General features: G+C 38.8%; 1 protein-coding gene across 2 annotated transcripts in view; it reads right to left on the bottom strand.

Annotated features, from left to right (window-relative positions):
• The window catches only part of GABBR2 (gamma-aminobutyric acid type B receptor subunit 2), a 418,186-nt gene that overhangs the window by 251,290 nt on the left and 145,250 nt on the right, over positions 1 to 21,646 (bottom strand). For both annotated transcript variants that reach the window (XM_060774637.2, XM_060774638.2), the window contains exons 6-7: positions 18,565 to 18,765; positions 11,956 to 12,192 (exon numbers count right to left, since the gene is read on the bottom strand). In XM_060774637.2, coding sequence (XP_060630620.2) covers positions 11,956 to 12,192; positions 18,565 to 18,765 — 438 coding nt within the window. The remainder of the gene's footprint in view (positions 1 to 11,955; positions 12,193 to 18,564; positions 18,766 to 21,646) is intronic.

Below are 21,646 nucleotides of genomic sequence, written 5' to 3'. Positions count from 1 at the left end.
CCCCACTAGCCTTAAGAAGAAAAGTAAAAACTTGGCTTTGGGATCAGGTTTTTGGATAATAGTGCAGTGCAATAACAAATTTGGAATATGTGCAATGACTATGGAACGGCTTGGACTGCGATTATGGACGGTGTAATTTTAGTATTGAATGAAATATTTTTAAATGTAATTTTATCTTAATGTTATTTGAATTATATGTGTTTTGAGGCATTGAATAATTGCCTCTCTGTAAACTGTCTTGAGTCCTCTTCAGGGTAGAGAAAGGTGAGGTATAAATAGGTTAAATAAATAGCTCTGCACCATGAAATCTAACCAGCCAAAACTCTGGGAATATGCATCTTGTTAATTTTCATAGGGTTTCCTCATAGGATTTTGCCATTACCTATGGCACTTGATAGCCCTTGGTATTTTCCCATCCAAGTACTAATCATTATTGCCATGATAAGACAAGATCTGGTGCCTTTAGGATATTTAGGCTGTGAAGATTGTACTTCCCGTATTTTAAATATGACAAAAGATAACCTTAAATATGAACCTAATTTATTTTTTAAAACCCTACTTATATTAAAAATACAATGACAGTCATAATTCTCTGCCACAAATGTAAGAGGTTTGATATTTGCTTTAGAGAAGAGCCAAAGAATGTGTGGCATCTAAGCCCATTTTGAAGCAATTGTCCAAACATTTGATGCTTCTCGTAGTGAAAAGCTGTCAGTTGCTATCATTTTATATTTTAAAAGAGTGTTTTTATAATAAAATAGCCATGCTGCAGAAATTTTCAGCAAGATGTGCCTCTGGGCAGAAATAGTGACAGGAACAGCTAAGGAGTCGGACTATGGCAATGTTTTCATGTACTGGTGGCCCAGTTTCCACTTTCCACATCAAGTCTGCTTCCACACTAGGACCATTTCATTTTCCTAAGGCACAACTTTTTCTGCAGTCTTCTGGTAGTGAAATAAAAAGGGTGACTCTACATTGTATTTGGTCCATTTCTCCCAAAATGTAGGCTACTTGTCCTTGAAGAAAGTGCATCCTAATGCATTTTATTGAAAAATTATATGCAACAAGGATTATCTCACTACAATGAACCTTATAATTACTTGTTTACCTTTTCATCCTCTTCCAACTACTTATCCTTTGATTTTTAACTTCCTATTCACACTTAAGGTGATGGAATTCATATAATGGCCTTTCCCATTCCCAGGGATAGTGGTACTTAATAGTTAGTTTCCTTTTGCAGTCAGAACAACTGATCATTAAATAATAGTGTTGACCGTAAAGACAAAAGTGTACAATTTTCTGACCTGTAAACCAACATGACATGCTCGTAAAGACAATGTGTGTGCATATAGAGATGTACATGAAGACATACCGATACACACATTAGCTAACTTTTGTACACAGCATAAAGTATAGTATTACTTTTTAAATCAATCAATTGCAGGGGCGGTTCAACCCATTACGCAAAGTAAGCATTTGCTGTATAGTTGATTTTGCCCAGGGGCGCTCTTAGGGGAAAATAGACCTTGACATATGCAAGTTGTAGTTACTGGGATGTATAGTTCACCTACAATCAAAGAGCATTCTGAACTCCACCAATGATGGAATTGAACCAAATATGGCACGCAGAACTCCCACGACGAACAGAAAATATATATCAGTGATTGGTTGGGGGTGGGCACCAAAATACTGTTTGCTTACCATAAAAATTACCTAGGGCCGCCTCTGATAATTTTAAATTGCCTTTCCCTAAAAAGTGGGTTCCACAGCAGCTCAAATAGAAAGCAAAGCTGATGTAAGATGTGAGTAAAATACATGATAGAGAATTCTGTTATTTATTTATTTATTTTTTACAGTATTTCTATACCGCTTTTCTCACCCCAAGGGGGACTCAAAGCGGTTTGCACATAACTGACAAAACTTCAATGCCATACATTGGACACTGATGTGATACCAAACCATAACAACCACAATAATAAAACCACAACTGAATATAAATCATAATTAGACAGTACATAAGCAAACATTAAAACAATAATTAATAAAAACAGTCTTGCCAGTCGTATTGTCATTCTAGTCCATGTCCTTTAAATTCTACAAACATCTACTGTCCGAAGGCCTGATCCCAAAGCCATGATTTTAATTTCTTTCTAAAAGCCAGGAGGGAGGGTGCATCTTATTATATGATCTTATAATTTCATATCACTTAATACAGTGGCTGGGGTTTGGATCAAAGTTTGCTTTTTGGATGGGGAAGGTAGAATATTTTCAAGCTGCAAATGGTTGAGGACTGACTTTATCTTAATAAATGCTTATAATAAGAATAATGTGATACATACAATGTTTCATAGCTATGCAGTGCAGTGCTATCACTCATATAAATATAACACTAAATTTTATATGAGTGATAGCACTGCAATGCATAGCTATGAAACATTGTATGTATCACATCCCATGGGTAGCCCAATGAAGATTGCTCAAGTTATGTGATTCTGTTTGATTTATGAGTTAGCATTATAGGAGCATAGAAGCCAACACATTTACAGAAAAGGGTTATGCACTAGTGGCCCTAGAGATAAAGATTTCTCCATAACTTAACTTTAATGACCTCTTACTATAATCACAGGTAATCACAGTTGTACTTCAAAAGTTAAACCTGATTTAGCAAGCAAATATCACTGTATAAAATTGTCCACAGCAGTAGTAATGGCAACAAAACAACATTTAAAGTTCACTTCCATAACCATTTCTTTCTACAGTTCCAATGGTATGCCTACAATATATGTGCTACATACCATTTATTATGACACTAGGAATTGCTAGAAAACAAAAGCTCTTGTAGTTGTTTCATAATTTGCACAGCAACAAACTCAGATTTGCCACTCCAAGCGAATTCAACAGGGAGTTAAAGCCAATCTTGACTCTAATCATTGACGCCTTGTGAATTTGCAAACATTTTTCATGACTTCCAAATTATATTTTTCAGGTAAACACAGTAAAAATGTAATCTCTCAACAGGCTCTTATCTTTTAAACTTCTTTTAGCGTCAAGTGTACTGCAAGTAAAACCTTCTGCTGGTTTACACAAAGCCTAGGATTCTCCAAAGTTGCTTTAATGCAACGTGAAGTAGCCTGCTGTTAAGAGTCCCTTTAGTGGTTGAGACCAAAACAAACAAACAGAAAAGTCCACCACCTTTTCCTACAGCCGAGCAAGGAACTTCCAGGCTAATAGCTTCCCACTTATTAACAAAAATACACATAGAAGCACAGTGCGTTTATAAAACATTTCAAAAATTCTAATAGCTCTTGAACCTCAGGCAGTCCTTGAGCATCCAAGTGTAGATAAATGTTTGGTTAGCAAATGATTTAGCGGTAAGGATTGCTGCTCCGCTGAGAGGGACAGATCATGGAATTACTCTAGGGCTAGAAAAGGTCTCATCACAAACTGACTGCAAAAAATCCATAAACTTGCCAGATGCCCTTGTTTTAAATGATGTCCTCTATTTAAATGTGCTGAAAAAAAGAATTAATCTGCTACTCCTAACATAAGTCTGTTAACAAGGGGTTTTTTTTTTTTTGTGAAAGGGGAGATGCAATTCAGTTTTAGCAGGGAATGTTTTGACATGACAACAGTAAGTGGCAGTTTATATCATAAAACCTTGCTTTGTAGTTCCCTCTGAGTGCTACTTTGCTAGCAGTACAGTTGCTAGCAATTTTATATTTGTACTTTCACGGGAAGATGGTGCTGCTGGGGTTTGGCTGTCTTGACCTTTTTGACAGTAACTGAAGGCACAACTATCTCCCCAAGGGACCTCATACTCTCTACATTTATCAGAATACGATGGGGGCATTTTGTTATATTATTTGATGCAGAAGGATTATTGCTTGTCTCCAAACATTGGAAGGGCAAAAAACTTCTGATGTGATGTCACTCGGCAGGTATACACAGAAAATTACTGTTTTGATTTTACCTCCCACAATTCCCCAGTTAGCATGGCTCATGTTGACCTGAGTATTCTGGGAGTTGTAGCTTCAAAAGTAATTTTCTCAAAGTCAGGGTCCATCTACACAGATCTAAAGCCCATGTGTACTTCTGGATTAGCCTGAGACATCCAAATGACACCATGGGTGAATCCAGTTTAACCTGGAGTAAACCGGATTTCCAGGCTTACTCCAGATTAAAATCCACCTGGGAAGGTGCAGACCTTCCAGGAAGGTCTGGGTCTGTGGGCATTAACTGTTGGAATCACCTTCTGTGATCCTGAGATTCAATACCCACAGGATTCCAGTTCTTCGGCTCCAGGGGCCTGAGGAACAAAATGATGCTACTACCCTGCAAATGGAGGCACGTCTCTTCTATAGAGGCCTGCAAATGGGGGCAGGTATCTTCTACAGAGCTGCTGTCATGTCAAAATGACAGAGGCTGGAGGCAATACCCCACAGTCAAACTGGCATCTACCCAGGAGGGTATCTAGCAAAATCATGGGGTTTGGGGTCTCTGTTTGGCTGAAAACCCAGTAGAAACCAGCATTTTACAAGTGTTGAGAAACTATGACAAGAAGAACTCCAGACTCACAAGTATCTTTACCATTTGGACTTACTCTATGCAAAATGCAAACAACATTATTTTGTGAAGAAAATATTCTGTGTAGAAAATACTATGGAAAATAGTATTTCAACACAGAAACATTAATTTTTACATAAAAGTTGTGATTAGACATTTATTATGTATAAAATTCACACATGGTTTATTCATATTTGTATTAGAATTAGACATTTCCCAATTTTAGACACAGGCTGAAACACATCTTGTAGTATTTTACCTATGTTTTTAGCCAACATGTTTGCAAATTCTATCCAACTGGATGTTCTTACCTATATAACTTGTATGCTTCAGTGTAATAAGGGTCTTTGTATCATAATAAAATGTTGTTATTGTTATTATTGTTGTATTAGAAAGCATAATTCTCTGCAAAGAAAGCAGCATTTTTCATGTAAGAATTAATATTTCAGCTTTAAAATACTATTTTCTGCACAGAAAATTCAAATTCTGTGCACAATAACTTCCAAATTGGAAATATCATAAGAAAACTGCCATTTTTAAAAGCTATCTCATAGCAGAATGGAAATTGCTAAAATAACTTGATGTTCCTTTGGTGAAGAAATACAGTGAAGAAATACATCTCAACTAGAAAGGCTACCTTGTTGTCCTTGTCCTTTGCTAGATAATGGCAAGTAGAACTGCCATGGGCATTTAGCATACCTGTTGTTGTTGTTGTGTGTATCTTTAAGTTGACTCTGACCTATCATAGAATGTTCTTGACAAAATAGGGTTTTCCACTGCCTTACTCCAAGGTTGAGATAATGTGATTTCCCCAAGATAATCCAATATGTCTAAGGCAGGATGTGGCCCCTAACTATATGGAGACTAAGGACCCATCTACAGAAACTACAAAATGTGGGTTTTGTCCAGAGTGACAATACTCTGGTCTGCCCTTGGGAGCTGCTACACCACCTTTATCCTGCTGCAGAGGTAGGACTGAATCCCAACAGTACAGTCAGGCCAAATCTCTTCAGACCTACTGGATGATCACCTTTACTTTTGTTGTCTTCCTCCTTTCCTCCTCCTTTCTCCAAGTTGCACAGGCATTTTTAGTGAAATCAGCAAAGTGTCTGCAAGTGCCAGGAGTCCAGTTCCCAGAGCACAGGGAAAACATGATGGTGTCACTGACCCAAGGAAATAGCTGGACTAGTTCTAATTCAAACCAACTCAGCTGTTCTTACCACCCTGAAGTACAGGTCTGATTTGGAGCTTCAGGAAAGCTCCAGAGCATTCCACAACTTTTGCTAATGTGGAGTAAAATCAAGTTAATGGTTTTTACCCTGCACTGGAAGCTGGAAGTCCCTGCATGTCATCTGGATACCTGGGAGCAACCTCTGGCCCACTTTCAGGTCGGTGACCTATGTATTCAGCCCCTTTCTCCAACATGCAAACCTTAACTCCATGCTGACTGTAACATTTAGCATGACATAGTAAATAGATTGTTCTCTGTGTGAGATGCATGTTTTAAACTACAGTCATAACCATGACTAAGAATTTCAGATCACAGTGCATGGACATTTTTTTAAAAATGTATGCTCTCCATGGGCAATAGCGGATTGGAAAGGAAACATTTTCACTAGGATCAAAGCAATGGCACAGGTTTGGAATTAAAATCACCTTTCTATCATGTTCATCTCTTCCCACCCACCCCTTATTTTTCCTTTCCCCTTTTAAACACCTACATTAAATGCAACCATGCATTACAGACAATGGCATTTTCTCCTTCTGTTGTGCTTAATATTAGTGGGATCAACTCTTGCCGTCCCTGGGAGCACTCTAAGGCCTTATAATACCTGAACAATCTGTTATGTTTGCCTCACTGTTACATCCTGCTTCTGGCTGCTTTCTGCTACAGGCTACTTCTTCCAAAATATCTTTTTAGCACAGTTGAAACAGAAGGAGGAAAAAGTTGTCAATTATTCCAAATGTCCACATATATGTCTCAATCTTTTTTACAGGAATTTCCATCATGTGAAAATTTCATTCAAGGCCAGTCGCTTCAGGAATGTGAATGCTGCACAATCAAAATGAATGAATTGGATTGCCAAGCAGGGTCTCCCCTGTTTGTTTTTTTAAAAGAGAGACAAAGACAAGCCAGGAAAAGGCACTGGGGAATTTAGTACATCAATTTGGCTATTTAAAAGGCTTCTTGCACACTCTAAAACAGATGCACTTCCTGACCAACCTTTACAAGGAACCAACTAGGAAGTCCATAAAATATTTACATCCCTTCTGCCTGGCAAGCTCATTATCTATTGCCAAGGTTGTTTGTAATTTAACTTTCCTTTCAACTTGCTTACAACAGATTACTCTTTTGCAGACTAAACATCATCTGTTTTCTTTAAAAATTGCTTTCTTTATGTCTTAATTGATGAATGTATTCGAAGGCATGGAGACTTTATCTCCAAGTCCAATAGCCTAGACATATGCCGGAACACCTGTTGCAAGTCCTGAAAGCAGATTTACTTGTTTCAGTGATAATCATGAATTTTTCAGGTGACAGTTGCAAATACAACTATTGCTTGGTACTATTCAGAACAGGGTTAATTTTTTTTTAATTCTGTGCTCTTTTGTTCCATATCCAGAGGTCTCTGGAGTGTTCCAAATACAGGAAAAAATTCACTTGTCTTGGATGCATGTGAGCAGTATTTCTTCCCTGATCAATACTGGATTTTACTATATCATTACAGTTCTGGCTTCCATGTCTGTACAGGGTGGTAAATGCACCAAGAATTTAGTTAAAACATTACAAGAGCTATGAAAGGTGCTACACTCATCTCCGAAAACTCATTCAGTATCTTGAAAAGCCTCTTAGAAAATCAAACCAAACTCTATAGGGAAATGGTGGTGATCCTATGGCACATGTGTCAGAAGGGGATGCAGTGCCCTCTCTTCTGGCACATGTGCCATCACCCCCCCCCCCGCGCCCTCCCTCCTTAGTTGCCTACTCACCTCATATCTGGTTTTGGATTGCAGTTTGGGCACTCTGTCTCTAAAACCACTGCTATGGGAGTTCAGTGTCTCACTAACACGAGACGCAGAACCCACCACAATGCTACAGGCAATGTCAACAATGAAAGTTCATAAATATAGTCTAGCTCTTTTTTCAGGCTATGGTTTAATACAAAACTCCATTATGAGGAGATATGCATAATCAAAAGATAAAGTTTGTTCTGCTTGGGCCTCTAATGTTGGCCTGCGCAGCACTACAGAAGCAGGGTGTCCTTTTCAAGTGTCCAGGAGAGTGTGTCTTTGATTCAAGAGAACAAGCAACAGAGAAACCAATCCAGAACCAAGTCAAACACAGAAGCTCTGCAAAAGCAGAATCAATCTAGCTCTGAACATGAAAAGCAACCCAAGAAGAATTCAAAGCAAAGTAGGAAAAACCTGAAGAGAGTCTTACGAGCAACTAAATGTCAGAAAATGAGAATTTGTGGAAATAACATGATGACATAATGCAAAGCAGCCCCCGGTGGCACAGCGGGTTAAACCGCTGAGCTGCTGAATTTACTGACTGAAAGGTCAGCATTTTGAATCTGGAGAGTGGGGTGAGATCCGACTGTTAGCCTCAGCTTCTGCCAACCTAGCAGTTTGACAACATGCAAATATGAAGAGATCAATTGTACCGCTTCATTGGGAAGGTAACAGCATTCCATGCCGGCCACGTGACTTTGGAGGTGTTTACGGACAACACCAGCTCTTTGGCTATGAAATGGAGGTGAGCACCACCTCCCAAAGTTGAACACAACTAGAGCATTTAACTGTACTACAAAAGTCCAAGCATCTTCAAGTGGATATCTAAATCTTTGTGAAAAATTGTACACAGAACTTTTCTGTGAGCTGTTTAACCTAGTTTGAATGAAAAAATTACTTAATGTCAAGGGGAAACCTTTACTTTTTTAAAAGCACACAGTACATATGTAGTTTTGCAGCAAAGAGATGGTTTTGCTGATTTTCAGAAATAAATATCACAGCTGATGTGATTATCTCAGTGCTTCCTTTTTAAAGCTCATCAAAGTCTGTCATGCTCTTTTGTTGCTATTGCTTTATAGTTTATCTACTAGACCTTTACCTCCAAAGTGAACCAGAAGTTGAACCTGGATATCCAGATGACAACAAGAGACTTCTGGTCCCTAGTCTAGGGTAAATCACATTAAGTGGAGTTAGGAAATGCTCTGGAGAGTAGATAGCATGATCAGCTCTAATTCAAACTGATCCACTGCCAAAATGCACTGGTGCCACCAGTTCCACTTCTAAGGAAGGACTACCAACTTCTTCTGGTTCTGTGTAGAGTCTGCTGCCTGGGCTGTCCTCTTCATCTTTCTTGCCAGATAAATCCTCATCCAGGAAGGACAGTTTGAGGACAGTTTGAAGCCAGCTTGGGGGAGGGGGGAGGTATTCCACAAAATGTACACCTCCAATGTAGCATGCATTAAGCTTGAAACAGCGTGATTAAAAAAAACTCCTCAGAAAGTCCAAAACAAGACGGAAAATGCACTGCAACCGACCAGTATGTCCTATGCAGAACTCGAAACGGAAAGGAAAATGGAGAACAATTATTAGGACACTGATAGCGCTAAAAAACTTTTTTAAAAACTGAAACAAGAGCTAGCCAGAAGGCAAATAATCACTTCCCCAAAGGGAAACCATTATCATTCCCATTGGAACTCTTGCTTTCCACCCCTTTGTCCTCTTTTCCTGTGCCCTGCCATGGTCCAATGCGGATCCTGAATTGACATGGATGTGCAAAACAGTACATCTCAGAAGACTGGTTAGGGAAACAATTCCTGGATTATTTATTTATTTATTTATTTATTTATTTATTTATTTATTATACTTGTATACCACCTTTCTGAGCCCAAAGGTGACTCAAGGTGGTTTACAATTTGATGCTCCAACAGACATAAAATACAATTAAAACATTTAGGATATAATATTTTTTAAAAACCATACAAAACCACTAAAACACAATAAAAACACTTCTGATTTGCATTCAGAGAATACTGTAGTCACTGCCCCACTCTTGAAGCAGTTCCTGGGGTTTTTGTGTAAGCACTGCAAAAAGATTACCATTTGTGTAAATTGATGTCCAAACTGGATTATAGTGTCTGTGTAGAACCTCCCTAAGGCTGCTTAAATGTCTGAACATGCTATCATGTTAAAATGCTCTCTCTCTTTTTCTCTATGTTGTTCAAAGCATATCCCAGAGTCTACATTATAAGATAAACAATCCCTTATACAGCATCTATTTATTCCTGTGAGGTTTGTGTAAGTCAACTTCAGTTTATTTCATTTATTTATTAATTGTTTCATTTATTTCCATTTGTTTCATCTTCACAAGACATTCAGATAATTCCACCATTATTCTGATTTTTCAGATTTACCAGACTCAGTGAAATGGAAAAAAAAACAACAGGAGGAATCAGAGCAAGAACCAGATTCTATGAGCAGATTTGTTTTCAAAGGATTTATAAAGGAAGTATAAATTCTAAGTTATAAGGAATTGTGTGTGTGTGTGAAAGTATGTCTGTTTGTATCACAAGTGCTGTTGCTAGGTGAAGTGGCCTTCTGTGATGACACTGGCTTGGCTGTTGCTAGGTGAAGTGTCCGCCTGTATTGTGACTTGGAAAGAAAGATGACATGTGCACAAGGGAAAGGGAGAAAGGAAGGAAAGAAAGACACAAAAAGAGAGTTGGAGTAGACAGAAAGTGAAGGAGAAGGGAGGAAAGAGAGAGAGAAATATGGGAAAAGAAAGGGGAGGGAGAGGAGGAGAAGAAAGTATGAGAGAAAGGAAAGAGAAAGATGGGAAAGTAAGGGGACATAGGCCTCTATGACACCTGAGCAATGCCGGATATATGTACATGACATTCCTCAATTATTTAAGCTCTTTAGCACTTGGTGGCATAGGATAGTATGATAAATGTGTAAGTAAAATATTACATTTGCATTATGGGCTCCCTAAGCATTTTTCAGAACAGGAAAAAATGCTGCGTTTTTCTGTGAGAGGACCATATAAAACATGTAAAATAAGGAAACATGAGCTTCAAATTCTGAATTATTGCCTGATGTGTTCTGTGTGCAAATAAAGACAAGTTGTGCTAAATATTATGGCCTAGACTACATCTGTCACTGAAGGAAAATCACCAGATAATATGTGAACCCTGACTACACATAAATCTTTGCTGTGCAAACTATCATCACTGTGTTATGAATCACTATATACCAACTATGGCCTGCCATATATATGGAGTGTGTGTTCTTGTTATTATGCCACATAGCATATAATGCAAGATTTTATCGTTGGGATTGGGTATCGTTTACTACTTAGAATTACACCCCAATGATTAATTGTTATTACCGGTATTTATGTATGATGAAGATAGACATTTATACCCCTATTTTAAGCCAAAGATTTCCAGTGAACTCTTAATAGTGCAACGAATAAAACATAACACAAACAAACAGAAAGCAGAAACAAACCAGGAAACTAACACAGCATTTCCTTTAAAACTGTCTCAAAAGCCCTTTGGGAAGGCACAGATGGCTAAGTGGCAAAAGAGTGTTAGTGACCTGAACTTTCCTTGCATGAGGAGCTATGAGGCTTAGCTGTAAGGTTGAATAAGGCTCAGTAAAGACTGCAGCCTCTCAGATGGCTCAATTTTTCACATACTAGAAGACTGCAAATCCGGGTTTGCTATCTAGTTCCATGTTTCTCACGCTATCTAATTTGGAAGACTGCCATTTTTCCCTACTGTGCCATGGAGCAGCACTGTATTTGATCTCATTGTCCACAACAGTTTCTTTCTCTCCTGGAAACTCACTAGAGAATGGCAGCCAATTGATTGTGGACTGGAGATACCACCTTGAATAACACTGATCTAATCTATGATCAATTTCTCCAACAAGTGTTGAGCGAACTTTATAGTGTACGTTTGCATCTTGTTTAAAATCTTTCAGGCACACAGACATCATGAAATATAAAATGGTCCTGGGGTGCAGAAAGAAAAGCAACTTGGTGGTTCTGCATTCAGAAGTGCAAATCTGAATCCCCATTTCTCCCATGACTCTTTTCTGAAAGTCTCAGAGAAATCGAACACTTCTGCTGCTCCCCAGCTACCCTGATCATCTCAACCAGGACCAGATGTCTCCTGCAAGCCTGCTGAACTAAGAATCAGCAAAGTAATAGATATTCCATTCAGCCTCATATACCAAACAATTCATTCTTTTCTGAACGATAGCGAGCAGAACTTTCCCCCACATATGTTGTTTTCCTTCTACTAGCCAACAGCTGAAATATTTCCCAGAAAAGATACAACTACAGAATTCAGTTAAAAATAATTGAGACAGGCTTACCGTTACACCAAAGAAGCTAGTTTGATTCATTGCATCCAGAAAGATTTTCCCAAGGTCTTTGTTGGTATAGTTAAAGTCCTCAATTCTTTGGTTTTTGTTGGTGGCATTGAGAATCTTCATTGCTTGCTGCAGTGTTTTGGCAATTACCCATATTCCATCGTAAGCAAAGCCATGGAACTTACTTGGCTCAACATTCCCACGCCTTTGATCATACTCCTTTTCATATTGCTGTGGGGTCTGTAGGGAAGGGATACAAAACAGATTAACTGGGAAGCACACTAAAAATCTGTATCTCTAACCATCACAATTGGATACTGACGTCAAAATCAGTGATGCCTCTTGAATCATGTACAGCTCTAGAAAAATAACAATAAGTGCTTCATATTATGACTTGTTACAGACCCTTCAATATCATGGCACTTTACATGGTGTAAGGAAGGAGACCTGCCCACCCCAAAGTATTTAGCATCTATTATTTGATTCAGGGGAGAAAATATGTAATAGCATCAAGGATCATTTTTGCATATTTTGGTTATGCATTTTGGTTAGTCACATTTATGTTTAGTTACACAAGGGTATCGGAATTATAGAGTCGTGCTGGAAGCGTCACAGAAATTGTGGATTTGCATTGGGTGTTTGTAAACATTTTCTGGGAGAAAGAAAACAACCCAAAACAAATTGCAACACACACACTCATGTGCACAAAAATACAACTAGATTCATTTCTACTGTGCACAGAAGAATGTACAATATTTTTTTCTTCCTACATTACTGAGCTTCTTATGCTATGATACATTTGTCTGAGGAAAAGCTCATCATCTCTCAGAAATTGATCAGCATTCTTACATAGGTGGGCCATTCATATACAGTCAAAATACATATTCAAAACAACCTTAACAGATTAGAGCTGAACCAAAACTAACAAAATTAATTTCAACAGGGACAACAAGGACTATACTTGGGCAGAAAAAACAAAATACACAAAATACAGGATGGGTGATGCCTGGCTCAACAACAATGCATGTGAAAGTATCTTGGGAGTCTTTGTGGACAACAAGTCAAACATGAGCCAACAGATGCAGCTGCTAAAAAAGCCAATGGGATTTTGGGCTGCACCAAAAGGAGTATAGTGTCTAGATCAGGGGTCCTCAAACTAAGGCCCGGGAGGCTAATGTGGCCTTCCAAGATCATTTACCCGGCCCTCGCTCAGGGTCAACCTAAGTCTGAAATAACTTGAAAGCACACAACAACAACGATCCTATCTCATCAGCCAAAAGCAGCCCCACATTTCTCATTGAAATACTAATAGGTTTATATTTGTTAAAATTGTTCTTAATTTTAATTATTGTATTGTTTTTAAGTGCTTTTTTTGCACTACAAATAATATATGTGCAGTATGCATAGGAATTCATTCATTTTTTTTTCAAATTATAATCCGGCCCTCCAAAAATTTGAGGGACTGTGACCTGGCCCTCTGTTTAAAAAGTTTGAAGACCCCTCGTTTAGATCGAAGGAAGTCATGGTGCCCCTCTGTTCTGCTGTTCTGCCCTGGAATAACACTGGATCTAATTCTGGGCACCACAATTTATTGACAATCTGTGAGGTGTCCAGAGAAGGGAGACTAAAATGACCAAAGGTCTGGAGATCATGAATCCCTATGAGTACCATCTTAAAGAGCTGAGTACGTTTAGCCTGCAGAAGAGAAGGCTGAGAGGAGATATGATAGCCATGTATAAATATGTGATTGGATGTCATAATGAACAGAGAGCATGTTTGTTCTCTGCTGCTTTGAAGACTAGGATCCAGAGCCATGTGTTCAAATTACAGGAAAGGAGATTCCACCTGAAGATTAAGACCGGATTTGGACCTTTGTGACCAGATCTCTCTCCATGAACCAGCCCGAGCTCTTAGATCCTCGGGGGAGGCTCTCCTTTCATCCTTGCCATTATCACAGGCTCGTCTTGTAAGCACAAGGGAGAGAGCCTTCTCCTCTGTGGCTCCCCGACTCTGAAACTCATTGCCCGGTGAGATTAGGAAGGCTCCCACCTTAGAAACTTTCAAGAGGGATCTCAAAACCTGGCTTTTCCGATGCACTTTTGGAGAGTAGCCATAGTATCATACACAGTTGCTCCCCCTCAATGGTTTTTTGTCCCCAGAGTATATTTCCCCACCTGTATGAAGATCTATTTTTACGATCCCATTCCTTTATGAGTTTCTCCCTCACAAACAATCTGCTCCATCCCTATCTCATCCTGATCTTTAATATTTTTAGTATTTTAGTTTTTTATCTTGCACATGCGGCCTGCTCATTGTTCTTTTATTGTGTAAGATGTTGTTTTATCATTTTTTGTACTCATATGTTATATGTATTTTACTGTGTTGTTATTGTGTTTTGTTTTTGTTTTATTGTAATATCTTATTGGGCTTGGCCTCAAGGGGAGATGGTGGCGGGGTATTAAATAAAGATGATTGTTGTTGTTGTTGTTGTTGTTGTTGTTATTATTATTATTATGGTAAGAATTCCCTACTGTAAGAACTGTTCAACAGTGGAACTCTCTGCCTCAGAGTCTGGTGGAAGTACCCTCCTTGGAGACTTTTAAACAGAGGCTGGATGGGTATTTTGTGCTTTTTCCTCATGGCAGGGAGTTGGACTAAATGACCCTTGTGGTTTATTCCAGCTCTATTATTCTATATATTTTTTCAACATAGCTTCTTACTTCAAGCAAATGCTCTCCGAGCTGGTTCATCTTCTGAGAGAGTTATACAAACAGCTGCTTATGATAGCCATTTGTACCGAGCAGCATTATACAGGATAATGTAAGGAAAGGTTGCCATTTCCATGAGTACAACATGCCCTGCCCCTTGGTGTTGACATTATGTTTCTGTGACAGCTCCTCTACTACATTTTAGCACTCAGCTGTGCGGTAAGCTGGCAGATACACCATTATTGATCTGTTGATTTTTGACAGGAGGCACTGACAGAGGCAAAACCTTCTCTCCTTTGGAAACATCACCTCTACCAGAATACCAGCTCCATGGACTGCTGTGACAGCATGTCAGCTACATTTTGGTGACTCAGGCAGGAAAAAAGGAAATATCTCAAATGCAAATTCTTCATTTTCATACTTGAGTACTGGGTTATACGGTTATAAAAAGGGAATTTCTCGCTTAAACCTTCCTTGCATGCAGGACTACAAAGCGAGAAGGATATCCCTTAGGATACTTCACATCAGCTTTAGACAAGAGAATCCAAAGGTCAAAAACACAGAACCAGAGTTGAAAGAGACCACAAGAGCCATTCAGTCTGCCCCCCTGCCATGCTGCTTTGAATCTCCTTTGGAAGAGATAAAGTGGGATATAAATGTAATAATAATAATAATAATAATAATAATAATAATAATAAGCCATTAGAACCAATGCCACAAAGCCAGAATTTAAAAGTCGACAACAGATCCCAAATGCAGACTCTGCAAGGAAGCAGATGAAACAATAGATCACATCCTCAGCTGCTGCAAGAAGATCGTGCAGACAAACTACAAGCAGAGGCACAACACCGTTGCTCAGATGATTCATTGGAACTTGTGCCACAAATACCATCTGCCTGCAGCAAAGAACTGGTGGGATCACAAGCCAGAAAAAGTTACAGGGAATGAACATGCCAAACTTCTGGATTCAGACAGACAGAGTTTTGGGGCATAATACTCCTGACCTCAAAAACAAAGTATGGATCGAAGGTGACAGCAGGATTGCAGAGAAACAACTGAAAAAGCTGACAAGATATGAGGATTTAAAAATCGAACTGCAAAGACTCTGGCACAAACCAGTAAAGATGGTCCCAGTGGTGATCGGCACACTGGGTGCAGTGCATAAAGACCTTGGCCCGCAATTAAACATAATCGGCACAAAATTACCATCTGCCAGCTGCAAAAGGCCACCTTAATGGGATCTGCATGCATTATTCGCCAATACATCACACAGTACTAAACACTTGGGAAGTGTCCGATGTGTGATCTAATTCAACAGCCAGCTGTGGACTCATCTTGTTGTGTTAATAATAATAATAATAATAATAATAATAATAATAATAATAATAGGTTGCTGTGAGTTTTCTGGGCTGTGTGGCATGTTCCAGAAGCATTCCTGACCTTTCACCCACATCTATGGCAGGCATCCTCAGAGGTTGAGGGGTTTGTTGGAAACTAGGCAAGCAATGTATATATCTGTGGAATGTCCAGGGTGGAAGAAAGAACTGCTTGAAGCAAGTGTGAATGTTCCAATTGGCCAGCTTGATTAGCACTGAATTGCATTGCAGCTTCAAAGTCTGGCTGATTCCTGCCTGATGGAATCCTTTGTTGGAAGGTGTTAGCTAGCCCTGATTGTTTCATGTCAGAAATTGCCCTGATGTTTGAGTGTTCCAGAGCTTGCTTGGGTGAATAGAGGAATTATTGGAAATAGGGCTCTCCTAAAGCTGGACATAGAGCTTTTGGGGGAGAATCAGCTTTTCAGTACCAATTTCCTAGCATTTCATTCCTGAAAACCCCATGCAGAAGTGGTATTCATTAGTTTTAAATGTCACCTTCTCACCTCATATCTATAACAGTGGGTAATGTCGCACACCAACTGCAGGAATGGCACACAACTGGGATTCTGAATAATATTGGTTACATTTAAATGTAGAATAAGTAGGATCTTAATTATGTTGTTTAGGGCATTGTTACCATGGTGAAATTCATTTGCTAAATGGAGCTCAAAAATTGTTCATGTTCACTAACAGAAAATGATCTAATAAAAAAAGGTCCTGCCCTTTGGGTACATACATACAATGCCTTTAACAAATTAGCTAAAAACACAAGTCAGCATGTTTTTGTTTTTTGTTTTTTGCTTTTCTCCACTGGATGACCCCAGATTCCTGCAATTTTCACCAATGCCTCCAGCAAATTACTTTGCCCATTTCTCTTCCATTCCTGTTTTAGGAAGGCATCTCTTTTAAATACATCCTGAAACACAGAAACAATGAAAAGTTGTTTCCTTGTTTGTAAGCTCTTTCTAAACTCTGCTGGAGAGGCAAAGAGGTGTGTGATGTGAAAAGCCAAAGCCAATCAACATGGGCAGCTTCCAACTGAAAACTAGTGAGCTACTTTCTTAGAGGTCAAGACTTGGGAAATTGGATGCATCTGGACAAGAATGGAGAAATTGTACTTTTTGAGAGTAGCAACTTTTTAAATGTATATTTTTGACGTTAACCTTCTTAGGACTTATTTAAATATTCAGTACCAATAAATATAAGCCTTCTATCTGAAAATTGTGTGGTTTTTCACCTGAATGAATGTTTTTCCATTTTAATGTAGTGACAGTATGAACATTTTGAATGTCTGATACCCACATTTGGGGAGTCAGGTTCTATCTTTAGCCCTGACTTTTGTTGTTGTTGTTTACTATATTTATATCCCATCCATCTCAACCCTGAAGGGGACTCAAGGCAGCTTACAGCAGAGGCAAAATTCAATGCCTTAAACAATTCAACAATTAAATAACATTTAGTTAAAATGTAAATGAGGTTAAAAGCAAACATAAACAATACCACTCACAGCTATAAAATCACGTTATCCACGATCAAAGTCGGGCCATTCCAATGATTGTTACACATTCATTATAATAATCATCATTATCATCTTTATTTATACTCCGCCACCATCTCCCCAAGGGGACTCGGGGCAGCTAACATAAGGCCAAGCCCAACAATTACAATAAAGCAAACGAAAATACATACAACAAATAATAAAATCATATAAAATGCAAACAAGAACAAAATATACATTAGGGTAAACACAGAATATGAAAAAATCCAAGTCATCTATTGCACTGTGTTAGTTGCTGAAGACTTGGTCACAAAGCCACATTTTCACCTTTTTTCTGAAAATCAGGAAGGAAAGGGCTAATCTAATACCGCCACTAAAAAGGCCCTATCTCTTGTCCCGCCAGTCGCGCCTGAGAAGGTGGTAGGACCAAGAGCAGGGCCTCTCCAGATGATCTTGGAGATGTTTTGATACTGACATCTTAATAACATAAGGCTACTAATTTACTCTGATAGGAGATCAATGGGAAATGTTGACAGGTTGGAATGTGTCAAGAGGAGAGAGACCAAAATGATCAAGGGTCTGGAGAATAAGCCCTATGAGAAGCAGCTTAAAGAACTGGGCATGTTTAGCCTGCAGAAGAGAAGGCTGAGACATGTTGGGGGCCATGCATAAATATGTGAGAGGAAGTCATAGGGAGACTAGGATGTGGAACAATGCCTTCAAACTACAGTAAAGGAGATTCCACCTGAACAGTAGGAAGAACTTCCTAAATGTGAGAGCTGTTCAGCAGTGGAACTCTCTGCCCCGGAGTGTGGTGGAGGATCCTTGTTTGGAGGTTTTTAAACAGAGGCTGGATGGCCATCTATCAGAGGTGCTTTGAATGCGATTGTCCTGCTTCTTGGCTGGGGTTGGACTGGATGGCCCAAGAGGTCTCTTCCAACTCTATGATTCTATGAATGATACAGTTGATACATGCAAAATAATCTTAGGCTTAATTTTTAAAAAGGGGGTAGACATTAAATTAACTTACCCTTCCTGAAATGGTCTTTATCTGTTTGGAGCTTAGAGGTTCAAAATCCACTCCAATGTAGCCTTCCATGGCACTAAGAATATTTGTAGTGTGACAGTTAGATGAATTAAGCTTTGGAATAGCTTTTTCCCACCAGAAGGTCTGATACCACCCAGGAATGATCCACTGGTACTTAGGGCCATACATCTGTGCATTAAACGCCTACAATGGAAAGAAAGAGATAATATTATTGGTACAAACTAGCCATTCAAAATTATTATGTTCAGGTTTAGTGATCTTACATACGTTAAGCACTCATTCTTTCAATCTAAAAAAAACAGTTGTATCTGAAAAGGAAATATAAAAGGAAAAACTCATTTTAATTATGACAGCTCATATCTTTTATTATTCACATAATAAAATATACAAGGTACCGTCCACTGAATACAAACACAATCTACACATTGATAGGCCTGATGTAGAGGCAAACATTAGACCACAGCTGCTATAAATTAGCTAAAAGGGGAAAATAATAATATTGGTATATTAGAAAAAGAACAAAGAAGTTAGCAGTTTTGCATTTCTCCTTCCCTTTTTCACATGAAGAGTATTGGAGTGTGTTCCTCATAAAATCTCACCCAGTGTGCTCTAACACACTGGCCATTTATTTCTAACTGTGCTTGCTCTTCCTCATGCCTGCAGCACTCCAACTGCTTCCAACATAAACAGAGGTGTTCACTTCCTGAAAGGTTAGTACACTTATATTCCACCTTTCTTCAATTAGGGTGCCTAAAACGGAGTGTCAAGACTTCCAAGCTGTTTCCCACACAAGCATAAAACTTAGTGAGGGTAGAGGCATGTCTGTATTCTGTTCCTATCAGGATGATATTGGATTAAATGGTTTTCTAGTGGAAGGATGTTTGTGCAAGAGCCCTGCAGCAATGACGCTACACTGATGATAGCACATGGATGATGGGTGGAGAAAGGTTTCAGGCTAAGATACTACTGCATAATAGTTTCCCCTATGTAATAGTTGCACCCCCATTTCTGGGGTGGCAAAATTGGTATTTTTGTGTTCCTCACAGACTATTTTCAGAGTCATTTGGGGCTGATCCTTCCTTCCTTCCTTCCTTCCTTCCTTCCTTCCTTCCTTCCTTCCTTCCTTCCTTCCTTCCTTCCTTCCTTCTTCCCTTCCTTCATGGTCTTAAGGCAATTTAAAAATGATGAAATTGAGGTCTCTGGAGCTCGGATTTTCTCTCCTTCCTCCAAAGAACTCCATTTCAGGTTTTTGGAAACTGCCTTGCCTTTGGAGAAAGAAGAAAGGGAGGGTGAATCTTCCCTCCTCCTTCCTTCTTTCTCCAAGGCAAGGTAAATTGAAGAAATAACAAAAAAACAGAGCTGTTTGTTTGATGCTGGATTATTCCTCCTCCTCCTCCTCTTGTCTCAGAGGCAATAATAATAATAATAATAATAATAATAATAATAATAATCTATATATATAAAAAATGCTCTGTGCATAATGAGTACCTTAAAAATAAAAGAACCAATGAACGAAATCACACCAAATTTGGCAACAAAACATCTCACTACACAAGGAGTGACCATCACTCAAAAAAAAAATATGATTTTGTCATTTGGGAGTTGTAGTTCTTGGGATTTACAGTTCACCTACAATCAAAGAGAATTCTGAACTCCACCAATGATGGAATTGAACTAAACTTGGCACACAGGCCCCCCATGACCAACAGAAAATACTACCAGCGTTTGGTGGGCATTGACCTTGAGTTTGGGAGTTGTAGTTCACCTATGTCCAGAGAGTCCCGTGGACTCAAATAATGATGGATCTGGGCCAAACTTTGAACGAATATTCCATATGCCCAAATATGAACACAGATGGAGTTTGGGGGAAATAGACCTTGGCACTTGGGAGTTGTAGTTACTGGGATTTATAGTTCACCTACAATCAAAGACTGAATGAACACCACGAATGACAGAATCAGGGCAAACTTCCCACACAGAACCCCCATGAACAACAGAAAATACTTAAGGCCATCCAGTCCAACTCCCTTCACCAGGGCAAGAAAATGTAATCAAAGCCTTCCTGACAGAGAGCCATCCAGCCATAGATATAGATAGATAGTTGTGATTCACACACACACAGATAAAGTATTATAGATTTGAAAGGGACCCCTAAAGAAGGACAATTATATGTTGCATGTTCCCAAGTAGGCAAACCAGACACTCTCCACATCAACACTGACAAAGAAACATCAAGAAATACTGTTTACCCACAAGCATAAAGACATTACATATATTAGAAACCAGCACTTTCTATTTACTTTATTTTCCATATCACCAGACTGGGCCACAGCAACGCATGGCAGGGGACTGCTAGTAATAATAATAATAATGGACTACAAACAGAGGCACAAACATGCAGATCAACCAAGCTAATTAATACTCTTGGTTTTCTCCACTATGACACCTCAATTTGCGTCACTTTTGTTCAACCCTGTGCTTGGGTGGAAACAAAGTTCTATTAAGCTTCCATGTAAAAGAAAGATTTGCAGAACAGATGAGCAAAAAGCAGATCTATTCAAATAAAAAAAGAGAAAAGCCCAAATTAAACATTTTACAGCTACTATTTGACACTCACTTTATGATAAAAGTATTCAGTAATTTATTCAGATGACTCTTTTGTTCATTCCATTTATTCTCTAAAGAGACACACAATCTCATTAAAAGATGTACCCACTAAACCTGCTGATTGCAGCTAATTAGAACTGATGGGTGTTAGATTTACGTTTCACCAGTAAAACAAAAATCATCACAAGATGGAAACTGTTGAAAAATAATTATCCCATGTATTTTTCAAGATGCCTTCAAATCATCTCAATTTTTAAAATGTTTTTGTGTACTTATATGAGGTTTCTTCACCCAGTTATTTCACTTAGCACGTAGATGTGGTTAGTTTTAAAGAAAACCGTGGCAGGAGAGGAGACCATTGAACTGCTTTTGGGGTGGGGTATAAAAATCTATCCCCACTCTTTCCATTTCATTCCACCTTCATTACCAAAGCATTCAATTTTAAGGTTTTTTCCTA

Source organism: Anolis sagrei, chromosome 4 (assembly GCF_037176765.1).
Source record: "Anolis sagrei isolate rAnoSag1 chromosome 4, rAnoSag1.mat, whole genome shotgun sequence".
Taxonomy (NCBI): Eukaryota; Metazoa; Chordata; class Lepidosauria; order Squamata; family Dactyloidae; genus Anolis; species Anolis sagrei.
This window is presented reverse-complemented; position numbering and strand designations above follow the sequence as displayed.